This window comes from Filicampus tigris, chromosome 17 (assembly GCF_054856515.1).
Source record: "Filicampus tigris isolate MCC_2025a chromosome 17, RoL_Ftig_1.0, whole genome shotgun sequence".
NCBI classification, from domain to species: domain Eukaryota; kingdom Metazoa; phylum Chordata; class Actinopteri; order Syngnathiformes; family Syngnathidae; genus Filicampus; species Filicampus tigris.
In genome coordinates, this window is record NC_141233.1 from 11,811,441 (window position 1) to 11,825,207 (window position 13,767).

The following is a 13,767-nucleotide window of genomic DNA, read 5'->3' on the forward strand; positions in this document are numbered from 1 at the left end:
AAGAGTTCTGGTCATGTTTCTTATCGACGTGTTATGTGGTGACACAAAACAGCTGGAGAATCAGTTCCTTCATCTTTTTCCTAGCGGCTCTTCATATTCACTCAACTTGGCAGTGTTTCCAATGTATCACGCTCGGTTTCTCCCAGGAATTTAAGGTATTTTATTCCGGTTTAAGGACTCCAGCACAACTAAAACAGAATTTAGGCGTCCGCTTTTACAAGATGCTAAGGTCATGCAAGCTAACGGTACCGATGCACCCGAGTACAACATGCTTAACTCAATGCTGCACATTGATGTGGCAGCGTTTGCAATTAAATTTCTCCGGCGTCAGCAATTTTAATTCATCTGCATTGTCAGTTATTTTAATTACACAAGGTGGTGTCATGATCTTCCTCGTACATTTACCAGCTACAGCATTAGGTACACCTGCACATTCAAGTGATAAAAATACTACATACAAATGCTTATGAATATATAACACCCCAGGGATCACGTTCGATGAAGCTCTTGTTTGAAGTCTCATAAAACGATTGCGGTGTCCTTAATGTTATGACTAGTAAGTGCACATTAGATGTTTATAAAAAATTTTTTTTTTTTAAAGTGCCTTTATTTCTTCCAGGAAGCATTGCAGTCCCATGGGCAGCGTTCTGGCTTTGTCTTCCGGTCCAGGCCACCAGAACTGGCCTTTTTCCACGGACCCTCCTTCTTCTCGCTGGGACGCGCATCCTGCTCACTGGTATAGCCCGCCACGCTGGGAGAGGAGAGATGGGCGACTACCTAACCCAGGCAGCTTTCACTCCCTACACAGGAGTTGCAAAGGTTTGCCCGAAACACAATTTCTACTACTAAAAATCTTTACCTTACTAAACAGGAATAATGATCCAAGAAACGCCTTGGATAAAAACAAGTATGCCTTATTTCTGATTGACTTATAATGAAATATGTCTGGCATTCAAGTCAAGTATCCCTTAAGTGATTGATTTTGTCTCCTCTGATACATTTTCCTCTCCTCCTCCCAGATGTGTTTCCTCAGCAGATTGAAGGTGTCAAGATGATTGTCAATAAAACTTTGAGCAGCTTCTTCAAGGTGATGCTCGTCACTTACAATATGTTATATGCAGCCTCATTGGATGTTATTAGAACTGTGTTCAGATGTAGCCGTGACTGTGAGCTAAAATGTATCTTTATATTAAATGTCATGCTTGTGTTTGTCTTCAGGTCAGTCATACCCTCCACCTCAGTGCCGTCAGCCCTTCGTACTATCGATTCCATGTGGAGCACCTGCAGTCTGACGACTACAGCAAAGACAAAGTAAAGCATGAATCCCTATTGTGGTTGTGTATGCATTGTATAGGCACACACACACACACACACACACACACAAGATGCATATTGATCCTTCATCATCTGCCTCCAGGATGCGCCCGCATTAATTGGTGAGATGGATTCCTCAGGCAGTCTGAATGCTCATGCTTTGCTGCATCTCACTGAGCGTGTACGAGCCAGATCCGTTTTCCAGGTAAAAAACAAAAAAAACACTTCATTCTGTCTCTTCTGTAAATTTCAATCTGCTCAGCCATAAAACATGAAATGATCCACACTTTCATTGTGTTTTAAGACCCAGCAGTCCCAGTTTGTAACATGGCAATTTGAAACGGAGTACAGGGGGAGTGACTTCACTGCTGCTGTGACGGTAGCTAATCCAGACGTGCTTAGAGAATCGGGTGAGACCAGATACTTATTTACTTTAACCTGCACAATTTATATGAACGAATAGCAAAGATGTGTCAATCGTCATTGTTGTACATGTAATAGTAAAACCACATGCAATTGCAAGGGATGTAACAACATATAAAAAATTACGGTTAGTGACAAGTTTGATATCGCTAGCCATAACATCCGCTCGTCAGAAGCTGAGCTGCGCTGTTTTTATTTACGAACTACAGTACATAATTACTCCTGCATTTGATTATTCGAATATTTCTATTATTGAAACACACTACAAATTTGTGAAAAATTAAATGTTGTTTGAAACACATGCAATTGGATGATAAATTGTCAGTAATGGCAAGTTGTTACTGTAAAAAGGGTTATATTTGAGTAATTTAGTCCATATTCTAGGAGGTTTTGTTTTATGTTTTTGAACAATAGTTGATTAAAATAAGGCACATTTTCGTCACAATTGCAAGGCATATTGGCATTATCAATTATCGGCACTTGGCATCGGTGTGTGCTTACATACGTGTATACCAGTACGGGTATGTACTGTCTAAAAAAAGTGTTATTTGTGCGTCCTTATTTATAGATGTAGCTTGCAGTGGTGAGCATCTGTGTGCTATCAAACTTCGATGTTGTTTCTCCGTTTAAAAAAAAAAAATCTCCTTTGTTTTTATGTATGTTTTTTTTTCCCCGAGCAGTTATCCTAGTGGCTCACTTTCTGCAGAGTGTGTCCTCTAGTCTGGTGTTAGGAGGTGAGCTGGTTTACCACAGAGGCAGAGCAGAAGAAGGTGGAATCCTCACACTGGCTGGACAGTATTCAAGTGGGAATTCCTTGTGCATTAAGTAAATGTAGCCGTAATATCGAATCAGCTTTCGGTGGATCTCGCAGCACTTTTCCACCCTCTTTTGTGTTCAGGACCGAACTGGGTGGCAACACTGAATGCTGGGAAAGGAGGTGCCCATGCTAGCTACTATCATAGAGCAAATAAGCAGGTACTGGATCTAATATGTCATAATAATTAATGAACCGGTAAGTATTTTTTGTACCAATGTATCTATATGGTCTGCGGGCTCACTAGATTCAAGTAGGGGTGGAATTTGAAGCCAGTACCAGGACTCAGGAGACCACAACCTCATTTGGGTACCAGATGGAACTACCAGAAGCCAACATGGTCTTTCGAGGTCTGCATTTTTATTTGTAGCAGTTTTGTTTTTCATCTTAAAAAGCAAAACGTAAGATACCTTTGTGTCGTGTGCTTGCAGGTATGATTAACAGTCGCTGCATCATAGGAGGCGTGCTGGAGAAGCGCCTCAGCCCGCTCCCTGCCACCCTGATCATGGGTGCCTTTGTAAACCACCGCGGTGACAAGCTGCAAGTAGGTCTTGGCGTCAATGTGGGACAATAGTCTACTTTTTTTCTTGCCGGAGTGACATTTGACATTGACAGCTGATGTGTCAGGGAAAAAAAAAAAAAAAAGCAGAAAGCTGCCTCCATGGCTTCATCATGATCCATTCCCTCAAGGTGAGTCGGCTCCGGGAAATACCACGGTATCGTGGTCTTGAGTTTCAGAACAATTCCTGAAATCAGTGCATCGTCTCTTACAATCTACCTCTGAAACCAAGGGGGATCATTAATTTATTTGGTTGACGTTCCTATAAAGCAGAAATAATGAGCTGGACTTTCTGAGAGGCACTACCACAAATATGAGGGACTACTAGTGCGGACATTTTGTTACAGGAGATTATACTTGTAAAAAAAAAAAAAAGAAAACAATGTTATTTTAATATTTTCACTGGAATGTGTGCTACTTTGCTGCATCGTTGAATAAAATCATTCCAATTTAATTATAAAACTTATAAAGCAATTTTGAATTGCCATTAACCAAGACAGATTTTCACATAAAATAATGCAAAAATAGAGGGTTTGAATTGGACATAAGGCCCCAAAAACAGTGTGTGTTCAGTCGGAGTGTGAAAGTATACAAAAAGTGCTGTTGCATAAAACTGAAGAGGACCAAGTAATGAATTGTATGGAAGGTATGCGCAATACTGTTCTGTATCATGCAACATGCGCTATTGCACGCTCCAATCATTATTAATGTATTGATTGTGTTATTTATGTTATTTAACAAGGGAGGGAGTAGAAGGGAGTGCATTTTTGGACTTAATTTATTAAAGTATATTATTTCTATCATATAACGCTGTTTGTTTCTTCTTATTATCCACGCACGGGTCATAACATTAGTTACATTTGCAAAATCTCCAGTCCAGGAGCTGCAGCTACAATTCACCTCTTAGTATGATGTAGTGAAGTTTTACACCACAAAACAATCATAATTTGTTTTCAATGATAGCCCTTTGACAAAACCTTACTTTGCAAAGGCCTTTTTTTTTTTTTCTTTGCTTTGCTGCAACTCTTGCATTAGTTGTACGTAATGAATTGATTATTGATTGTTTTGTTTTTTAAATAGTCTCAAACTACATGAAAGGAGTTATTCATTCAAAATTTTTGAAATGTGTGCTCAGTATTGACTTTACAGAAACATTCTTTTCAGTTCAATTCAAAGTATAAAGAGGGTTGTATTGTCATATTAAATCAAGCTTAAAAATGTTATGAAGCAAAGCAAGAAACAGCCCAAAAAAAAAACAGATGACAAATAACATTTTAATACAAATGAATAAAAATTGAAAGTATTACTTTACTGTACATCCATAAATACAAATATATATACAATTGCTTAAGTTATAAAATTGTTAGTTTGATGCTCTGTCCTTTTTTTCAAAGTCATTTTTTGGTCCCCATCTGTTATTTGTCTTTGAAAAGAGATGAGAAGAATCCTTTTCCAGCTTCGCCTTTCAATTTCAAAGACTTGCTTCTTTGGAGTCCTCCTATGCTACCTCGCTCTCGCTCAACTTCTTTTAGTCTGTCCTCCTCCTTCTGCAGCACCTGCTGATTGATTACTAAGCGCATGTCCTCCTGCCAGACGGGTTGGGGGGGGGAATAAGAATCTTTAACTGGACATTCCCTTAGGTACACACAGTCTAATGAGATTCAATACAAGAGTTGTATCAAATGACTTTGAGACAGATAGAATGTCAGTCTATTTCAGACATACCGTACCTGCCATGCATCCAGCTCTTGGGACAGCGCCACCTTGTGTTGGATGGTGTTGAGAAGCTGATGGGTCAGCAAGTCTTTCTCCTGCCGCACCATGACCAACTCGCTCTCCAACGAACTGCACATCGGTGAGTTAATCAGCATCGCATTTGATGAACGTACCAGATTACAAATATTTTTTGGGAGGAAATGGTGTGTATCTTTACCTATAATTTGGCGCTTCAGGACTGCCTCGGAATGGTTTGATTTCCTCCCTCAGTAATTCCAGTTCTTGTTGTTGGGATTGCAACTGAGAAGTTGTAAACATCGGTCTTTAGTCATGTGGGATATTGTAAAAAGTTCTCTGTAGAACGCATTAAAACTGATCCTCTCGTGAAAATGGCCTTTATCTAATCTACACTGATGGTCATTTGCTTATGTGAACTTGACAAAGAACCATTTTGACAGGAGCACAGCTATAGATTTACACACTGCAGAGCACTTTTGTATGTTGGGGTTTTACTCTATATGATGGCAGTAAAATTGTTTCTTTATGGTAGACTGGCTACAAAACCAAACACTTAGCTGAGTGATTCGCAAAGTGTGTACGCGGAAGATTCACTGCCTAAATACAGTTATCAGTCATTTGCATTTTATCTTTAAATCAACTTTGTACTGTGGTGCCTTCATATATGAGTGACCTGACTTACTGAGAATTATGATGGCAGTGGACTCAATTAAAGTCATTTCAGAAGAAAAAAAACAGCAGTATGGCAAATGGTAATTCATCAAGAGGGGCTCTTAAATGTCACTCCCATTTGAAGCTTACTGACAAAGTAAATTTAAAACAAAGGAAATTACACTGTTATAACAACCGCACGGCCTTTCCTTCGGAAAGTTCGCTTTGCTTAACTCATTCACTGCCATTGATGAATTTATTTGTCTTTTCACAGTCCAGCCATTCAATCCCAGGAATTAATTTAGATTTTTTGTCCGTTTTTTTTTTTTTTTTTCAAACGTTAGGATAAAAGACGGTCTGAAAATGTCTGGCAGTGAATGAGTTATTGCTAACAAAAAAAAATGCAAAACACCAATGACACATTAACAGTTTGCATCGATAGATGTGGTTTTAGAAGCGATGCATATACACATGGAGACAGTATAACAACACACACCGGCATGGATTCTTTATCCTCTATGAAACGTGACTCATACTTTGTCTTACAGAGTCACTTAAAGTACTTTTCTTCTATGTCTTTGTCTGCATGACTGTAGTATTCCTGCCTATTGGGCGGCAGACAAGAAGGAGAATTGGATTGCAGCAATAATTCAAATGTTTAGTTTTTTTACGTTTTGTAGAATTATGTTTTTACTCAAGTGCAATATTATATAGAGTGTTATTTTTGGACAGATGAAGTCAAGTGAGATACTTTGCAGTGTACAGCAGTACAGATTTTGGGAGTCACTGTTGTACTGGTTCACATAGCTGACTTGTGTGTCCAGCATGTGTTCTCTTCCAAATCAATACCTCAATTGTAATTGCCTTGTGATTGACTGGCAACCTGCAGCTCAGGGCGTAGCCTGCTTTTGAGTCTGCAGACGCACAAGTCAACCTTTGTGTTTCGTTGTGCGCGTGTGTATAGAGGTCGGTTGCGCAAAGTTGCTACAGACCTCCTCTTTCAGTGCTACTATCTCATCATCTCTTGCTTGCAGTGCCACGGAGTGGGCTAGGAGGGCATCTTTGGCCTAGAGAGTGGAGTCAGTGGGGATGGACATATTAGACGTACATATTTCATACACAAGTCACAATATTGGAAGTTCAGGTATTCATCGGTTAACGCTTTCTAAAATCAACAAAAGGAAAGAGTAGGGTCATTAGTGGTTAGTACGCACAAAAAGGAGCAGTGGTACCTTTGTGTGTGTGTGTGTGTGCGCGCACTGTATGTACCTGGGATTGCTGAATTTCACTAAGCAGTGACAAAGGTCGTGTGTGTTTAATGTCCAGGATGCTCTCTTCTCCCAGGCTCAGGGCATTTTGCTGCAGAGAGCGATTCATGGTACGCAACTCAAACACCACCCCTTGCTCCTGCTCTAGCTACACAAACACACACACACACACACACACGCGCGCGCGCGGTGAGTGTGAGATCCACTTAAAGATCTAACACCACAATCACCGACTTTGTGTGTTAGTGGCTTGTTGTTAGTGGGGAGTTGATTGACTTCCTGTCGCGTCGTCGCGATAAAGGGCGCCCAGTCACAAGCTAGCCGTTTACCTCTGCCTCTTTCTCTCTCAGCTGCACCTGAAGCTCGGTCACTCTCTCCCTCAGGTCATTCCGCTCGGAGCGCAGCTTGTCGCTGTCTTCCTGGGAGGCCTTCAGCTGGGCTTCCATGTGACACAGGCGCCCCTTCAGAACCCGGCTCTGTAGGAAAGGCCAGTGGACAAAGGATGGATGCCGAGCCTCACTGCCAAGGAGGTCCTTCTTTTGTTTGTTTTCAAAGGGTCATAGGTTGTTCGAGACATTCCAATAACTTAGTTGGAATTGCTATGAAACTGTTCAGTTTGGCACCTGCGGAACTCCCTCCCCACTAAAATGAATGATACTGCTTCCCTGAATATTTAAAAAAAAAGAAATCCTTAATTTATTTACTGCCATTGGCGTATTTATTTTGTCTTTTCATAGTTCAGCCATTCAATCCCAGGAATTTGTTCACATTTCTTTCAAACGTTAGGGTAAAAGAGGGTCTGAAAATGTCTGGCAGTGAATGAGTTAAGCATGAAAATGTACTTTTAGAAACATGAATACAAACTCATATGAAGATACATTTTAACTACCCGTATTGAGTATTTGTGAAGCATGTTTTGTTCCCTTAAAAAGCGCAATGCAAATCCAAATTATGATGACATAACTAATCATGATTTAAAAATAGAAACTTGTTTGTGAGCAATATTTTAATCAAGCATGCATTTATTTCCAGAGCTGGGCATCGCCTATTTCCCGTCTGCACATTTAACCGACTCACGTGGTCCCGTCGGACCGAGTTAACCAGAACTGACTGAACCTGTGCCACATCGCACACGCAGGTGCCACACTCCTGACACGCGGCCGAGTAAGGAAAAAATAAAACTCTGTTGTGTACCCTGCTGTGTACCACGCAATGAGATGTGCCCCATGTTCTTTTTATTTCACCGCTCACCATGCTGTGCGCACGTGTGTGTGTGTGTGTGTCTGTTTTTGTTTGATTTTGCTTCTTTGTTTTCCGGCGCGTCTGCTCGTGCGGCGCCTGCCTGTGAAGTGAAGATTACGTTCTCGGCGCCGATTGGCTGTCGCCGACGAGGCGTGGACCGGGACCACGTGGTCGATTGAATATGCAGGACGGAACGCGGTGGCGGTTAGGCGATTCCCAGCTCTGTTTATTTTATTTCTGCAGACTAAATGCAGAAAGGTATTGAGACACACCTCTTCAATTAAACTGTTGGCTTATTGTTTCCACCTGAATCTTGTGGACAATTATGCTTCCAACTGTGTGGGAACAGTTTAGGTAAGGTGCTTTGCTGTTCCACCATGACTGTGCCCGAGTGCAAAAAGCGAGGAGGCCCATAGTGGCATGCTTGGATGTGAACCTCGACTTAAACCCCATCAACCACTTTGAACTACAGAGATTAGGAGCCAGACCCCTCTCTCAGGTCCAACATCAACTTCTTCCATTTTTACTTTTTCTAGTAACCAATAACATATCCAAAACGTTCGTCCACGTATTTCTAAGAAAGGCCTCTTGTGTGTGTGGCATGCTATGAAAGTGTCAGAGTGATATTGATACCTCTGCTAGTGTGTTTTCTAATTGTGTGGAACTGATATTCCGGCTAAAGGAGGACTCGTCCATTTCCTCTCTCAGGGTGCGAATCTCAGTCCTCAAGGAATGTTCCAGCGTCACAGCCTAGAGGAATGTCAGAGGGGAAAAGTTGACAGACGTTTCAAAGAAATAGAGACTCCCCGAACCGGTTTGCCTGCATTGCGCTCGCTGTGAATTCCACGGCTCTTAAGTTTAGCACATTACTGCATCATCGAAACAGTCATTGAGATTTCAGGATTGAAACCTGCTCGATGGGTGATTACGCAAAACACACTTCTGATAGCTGCTCCACCAAGCGCTGGTTATGGTTGGATAACTGGATCAGTTGTTCGCTCTCATCCCTGCGTCGGTCCCGCCCCTGAATGTGATGGCGGTCCAGTTCGGAACGTAAGGCGGCCAAGTCTCCGTTCAGCTCGGCCTCCTTCTGTCCGGAGGCCAGTTCGTTCATCTCCAGCCTCCTTTGCAGAACATGCTTTTGCTGCTGTAACGTCTGAAACATTCAACGCAACATTTTGGGACAGGAAGTGCGAACTCTATTCTTTATAGATTTTTCTTTGCAATATTTAAATTAATTATAAATACACCATAGTTACAATAATGTAATTATAGTTCGAATACAGTCCTTGACAAATTTCTCGTACCACCTCCCAATATCAGGTTTATGCTACAGCTACCTTATATCGCTAGCAAACAATTTTTGACAATAATTTATCACATTGAATAAATTAATTGTTTCTTGGTAAGTACAACAAAAACTATGAAATTAATTATTTTAAATACATATTTGATAATAGGGGTTTATTAAAACATGTAATTTTACTAACGCAATTGAAAATAACAGGAAAATAGTATCTTATTAAAACAAATTTAGATTGTAAAATCATTTTACATTTACATTGCAAGTTCCCCACCTGTGATATGGATGCTTTTTCACCCAAATTATATATATATATATATATAATTGTTAATGTGATCTATGCGTTTACCAAAAAAAAAAATCTGAAACAAATACATTAAGAAAAAGCACATTTTAATTTCTTGATTTAAATGACATTTTATAGCAGTTTACGACTCGACTTGCATCTTTGAGCAGAAACAAAAAGTTTAGGGGGAAGAATCATTTCCAGCTTCTCTGAGAAGCCAAATGAGGCGACCTAAATTTGGGTATAAAAATTCAAATTCCTCATTCCTCAAAATTGTAACAAGTCTAGCGCTCAAAAAGTTTGCATTTACACTTCATGATGTTTGATGTTCGCTAGTAAAGTGCTGTATATAGCTTGTGATTATGTCACATGTCAGTGGAATATCATTAAGAGGGCAGATGGAAATGGTAATGGGTTGTTGTCATATTCTTTCCCCCTCTGTCGTTATTTCCGATACTCATGTACACTTAGCAAATTCACTAGACCCGCTTACACAATGTAACATCTACTGCAAGAGCGAAGAAAATAGACCTTTACTTAAGTTTTGGTTGAAAATGTCAGATGGACATTCATTTAACCGAGTAGGTGAGGTCAATTTAAACAGTGCATTTGAATATTTTGACGCAAACGCCGCAAGATGTGTTTTTGTGTTAAAATTATACAGCACTGTAGTGCATCATACATTTACCTCCACCTCCCTCTCCTTCTCCTCCAGAGCGGCGGCCAATTCCTCATTCTTCTCCAGCAGGGCCTGTCCCAGCTCAGCTGCCAGAATCAGGTCCGTCTCTATGCCGCCCCCGCTGTCGATGCCCCCGTGATCCGGCGTGGATGTGGGGAGGTTGAAGGAAAGCGATATGGACGAGGAAGACGAGAGCGGGAAAAAGGAATCCTCCAGGCTGGGGGAAGGGAGACTGCTCTTCCTGGGGCTGAACATGGTCTTGGGGTTTCAGTAGTCAGTTGGAGAACATCGTCACAAGTCTGACAGGTAGTTGGGCAAACCAGATGAAAATCTTCCCTGGAAATTTGTAATCCAATTAATCCTAGTTTATTCTTCTTCACTGTAGTCCAGATGGTCCCGATGATGGTGTTATTCACCTTTCCGGCCCTGTTTGGGACAAGATGATGAACCCAATCCAACTGTAAATACAGGTCAGAAGAGGTTATGAGGGTTCCCTCTGGCTGTTTTCCAGTAATCTAATCTTTCATTCTCTTTTGTCCCGACAGCCTCTTTTGTTATGTTCTGACCGAAATGCCAGATCCACTAACGTCATTGTTTGGATCCACTCCCTGAATTCCATGTTTAATGCTCTCCAATGTTTCTTCCTAACCCGTCATTAAAAGTCAACAAAGGTTCCACAAAGTAAACCTGTAGTTCATCCCTGCACATCTGATTGAGAAGTCTTCATGACTCTGTCTTTTGAAGATATAGTTTCTGTCAACAGAAATCTTTAGATCCCACTTGAGAGCTATTGTACTGTGTGTACAAGGGGTTTCTAATATTTTGCATCTCACGTGTAGTCATGCAATGCAACCAAAATATTAAAATGCACCCCTTGGTCCAAAATGATGCAATGCAGCTGTACACTGAATTAAAGCAACTGCTCATTCAAAACGTATCTTTGAAAGGGTTGTATTGTCACATGCCTAATAAGATGCATTTAGTTTTGATCATTATAAAAAGTCACACACCAGACATTTTGTCCTATTTCTCATTGCAATCTTCCTCTAACTGAAGCCATAGATACATATTGTGACATGATATTTAAATCAATGTTTAAAATGTTGGAATGTGATGTCACTCAGGTTGTCCTTTTATTCAATGTAGAAATCAGGAAACAAAAACAAAAAAAAAGTATATCTTACCTGAACGTCCCCGCAGGCTTCTCACGCCAAAGAGTAATAGTCTTCCTGTTTGGTGAGTGTGTGTTTGCTCAGGAGAGGCTCAGCTAGTTCCCTTGGCAGTGCAGTATACAGTATGTAAATACAGGTAGAGGCTCCACCTCTTGGATATTTACACTGATAGGGAGAGAGAGAGAGAGAGAGAGAGAGAGAGCGGTATAGGGAAGATCTAGAGAGGGGGAAAAAAAGCAGCAAAAACGCTCTGCCACCTAGTGGCTAAACAAGGAAGGAAAGAACCCAGAGATGGCCTCAGAGGAATACTCACTCTAGTGTGAGTGCAATGAGCCAAGTTGGCATGGGGAAAAAAGGGGCAGGGTAGAAGTCCGAAAACAAGCACGAGTTTGTCGAATCTTGCACGCCTCCCTCCGCAGCACCCCTCCTCCTCTCCCTCCATCCTGTTTACCTACTTGAAAGCTTTCAAAGGACTTCTGTGTAAGTCGTACGCAAGGGGATGAGGTGGGGTGGGAGTACAAATAAGTACAAATAGCGAGCGCCATCACAACATCTCCCACAAAAGGATAAACTCAGAAGAAGAAGAAGAAGAAGGAGGGCATAGTGGGTCAGTGGGTGCAGACATGCCTTGCAAATGCTTTCTATTTCTCTCACTTTGGCTTTTGTTGCCAACCTCTGATGCCGGAAGACAGATGCCTAAACTTTCTGCCAGAAAACTGTGTGCTGACTCGGAATGTAGCTGTAAGTACGCACATCTTTCTAATAAGACTGTGAAGAGTTGTCGATTGATGTCTTCTTTTCTCCCCTGTGAATGAATTTCTATTATTTCTCCGCAGATGCGATCCTGATAGCTCGTGCTGTGCAGGACTATCACCCTGCCGACTGCAGGTTCATCCCCATCAGACAGGGGCAGCTTGTTTATGTCTACGCCATGCTACAGGACACTGGCAACCTCTTCTGGGCAGGCAGTGTGAGTAATAGAAAAAAAAAAAGTGGAAGATCACATTATAAAGAAAAACATGTTGGGACACCTGGAGAAAATATGACGATAGTCTCCCCTGAGTTATAGCAACTTCGGGGAGGCGCGGCAAGTGGAGGGAGAAATAAAAATCAAATTTAGTCACGAATAGGAAAGGGGCAGCAGCGTGAGAAAAATCAAAGTAAGATTCAGCCATGAAGAGGAAAGGTGAAGCAGCTTGAGAAAAATAAAGTTTTCAGTCATGCACAGATAAGGCACTGCAAGTTTAGGAAAAGACTGAATTCTGTGACAAACTAAAAGGAGGAGCAGCTTGAGAGGAAAGAAAGAAAAATAACAATTGCTCATGAACAGAAAAGGCCCAGTAACTTAAGAAAAATAAAGACAAGAAAAATGATTTCACTAAGCCCAGGATGTGTTAGTAAGATGAAGAATTAATAGGCTATGTACATCTCGCCTTTAATTCGGCTGTGTGTGCCAGTACCCTTTGTTTACATGTTTCATATCATTTGCACATAATGATTAGCACTCCCGACCTATGAATGTTAATACTCCCAAAAATAATAATCTTATATCACATCACATCCCAGGTTCAGGATTCTTATTATGGAGGACAGGAGGCTCGTATTGGTCACTTTCCTAGCACTGTGGTGGAGGAGGTTCAAGCGCTCGAGCCAGCCAATACAGAAGTCAAGACGACCGTGAGTGAACACGAGCACACGCGCGCACACCTACACGCGCATTCCAACTTCGCACTTTTTTGCACTTTGATTTTGTTTTCAGAAATGGGACTTTTACTGTAACTGAAATGGGATCCAGCAAGGAAGTGATCAAGTTGCCGTCCATTTACTGTACATTGCAAGATTATACAACAGCCACTTCATTAGGTACACCTGCCGAATCTCATGCAAAGTTATTATTGTAGTTTGCATTGTTGTAGAAACTTACTGCATCATAATGAGAGCTGTTTCAAAAATAACGGTGGCCTTAGGAGATGGGAAAATGTATTGGAAAACATTGTTGTGTATAATGCAGTGCAACTAGTAAAAAGGCAAAGGAGAGACAAATATAGGCTCAGTATTTGGCAAGCAGTAGATAAGGCTTACCTTTCTCATTTAGCACTTTGTGACATGTTATTCAACTAAAAGAGGAACATAGCGGCACCCTTATTTTATATGAGCATCTTATGCCCAAAAAAGTATTGCGGTTAAAATTGAATTTCTGCACCAATGCTTCAGTGGATACTGTTAAGATGAAAGAAAATAAACAGTTTGTAAAATCACCCTTAAAATCGACTGAATTATGTGTCTGTATTTTTGCATCGCCGACTTTTATGGGTCTCTCCT

General features: G+C 41.1%; 3 protein-coding genes across 5 annotated transcripts; 2 read left to right on the forward strand and 1 right to left on the reverse strand.

The window, feature by feature from the left end:
- Nucleotides 1-4: 4 nt before the first annotated feature.
- LOC147133380 (mitochondrial import receptor subunit TOM40B) lies at nt 5-4,953 on the forward strand. The gene is made up of 10 exons (XM_086012490.1): nt 5-155; nt 620-819; nt 1,020-1,087; nt 1,219-1,311; nt 1,418-1,519; nt 1,619-1,724; nt 2,418-2,540; nt 2,636-2,712; nt 2,799-2,901; nt 2,983-4,953. Exons 2-10 carry the CDS (start codon nt 636-638, stop codon nt 3,123-3,125), a joined length of 999 nt encoding a protein of 332 aa, XP_085868616.1. The 5' UTR covers nt 5-155; nt 620-635; the 3' UTR covers nt 3,126-4,953.
- On the reverse strand, nt 4,371-11,568 carry bicdl2 (BICD family like cargo adaptor 2). 3 transcript variants are annotated; one of them, XM_086012488.1, is made up of 10 exons: nt 11,458-11,568; nt 10,283-10,699; nt 8,946-9,161; nt 8,639-8,755; nt 7,093-7,239; nt 6,765-6,911; nt 6,488-6,562; nt 5,044-5,126; nt 4,841-4,955; nt 4,371-4,696 (listed from the first exon to the last, which is right to left on the reverse strand). In XM_086012488.1, exons 2-10 carry the CDS (start codon nt 10,526-10,528, stop codon nt 4,526-4,528), a joined length of 1,317 nt encoding a protein of 438 aa, XP_085868614.1. In that variant the 5' UTR covers nt 10,529-10,699; nt 11,458-11,568; the 3' UTR covers nt 4,371-4,525. The 3 variants fall into 3 exon arrangements, with proteins under 3 accessions (XP_085868614.1, XP_085868613.1, XP_085868615.1); XM_086012487.1 differs by having other exon boundaries at nt 10,283-10,731; nt 11,458-11,559; XM_086012489.1 differs by lacking the exon at nt 6,765-6,911 and having other exon boundaries at nt 10,283-10,731; nt 11,458-11,559.
- Nucleotides 11,569-11,658: 90 nt separating this feature from the next.
- Nucleotides 11,659-13,703, forward strand: mia (MIA SH3 domain containing). Its single transcript, XM_086012491.1, has 4 exons — nt 11,659-12,186; nt 12,282-12,415; nt 13,012-13,122; nt 13,205-13,703. Exons 1-4 carry the CDS (start codon nt 12,069-12,071, stop codon nt 13,226-13,228), a joined length of 387 nt encoding a protein of 128 aa, XP_085868617.1. The 5' UTR covers nt 11,659-12,068; the 3' UTR covers nt 13,229-13,703.
- The last annotated feature ends 64 nt before the right edge of the window (nt 13,704-13,767 follow it).

Coding starts and splice junctions, on each gene's coding strand:
- LOC147133380 (XM_086012490.1), top strand. CDS start 636: ATGGGCAGCGTTCTGGCTTTGTCTTCCGGTCCAGGCCACCAGAACTGG. Junction 1,312..1,417: donor ACGACTACAGCAAAGACAAA/GTAAAGCATGAA, acceptor ATCTGCCTCCAG/GATGCGCCCGCATTAATTGG. Junction 1,520..1,618: donor GAGCCAGATCCGTTTTCCAG/GTAAAAAACAAA, acceptor TTGTGTTTTAAG/ACCCAGCAGTCCCAGTTTGT.
- bicdl2 (XM_086012488.1), bottom strand. CDS start 10,528: ATGTTCAGCCCCAGGAAGAGCAGTCTCCCTTCCCCCAGCCTGGAGGAT. Junction 5,127..6,487: donor TAGTAGCACTGAAAGAGGAG/GTCTGTAGCAAC, acceptor ACAACTTCTCAG/TTGCAATCCCAACAACAAGA. Junction 4,697..4,840: donor AAGAGCTGGATGCATGGCAG/GTACGGTATGTC, acceptor CCCGTCTGGCAG/GAGGACATGCGCTTAGTAAT.
- mia (XM_086012491.1), top strand. CDS start 12,069: ATGCCTTGCAAATGCTTTCTATTTCTCTCACTTTGGCTTTTGTTGCCA. Junction 12,187..12,281: donor TGCTGACTCGGAATGTAGCT/GTAAGTACGCAC, acceptor ATTTCTCCGCAG/ATGCGATCCTGATAGCTCGT. Junction 13,123..13,204: donor ATACAGAAGTCAAGACGACC/GTGAGTGAACAC, acceptor TTTTGTTTTCAG/AAATGGGACTTTTACTGTAA.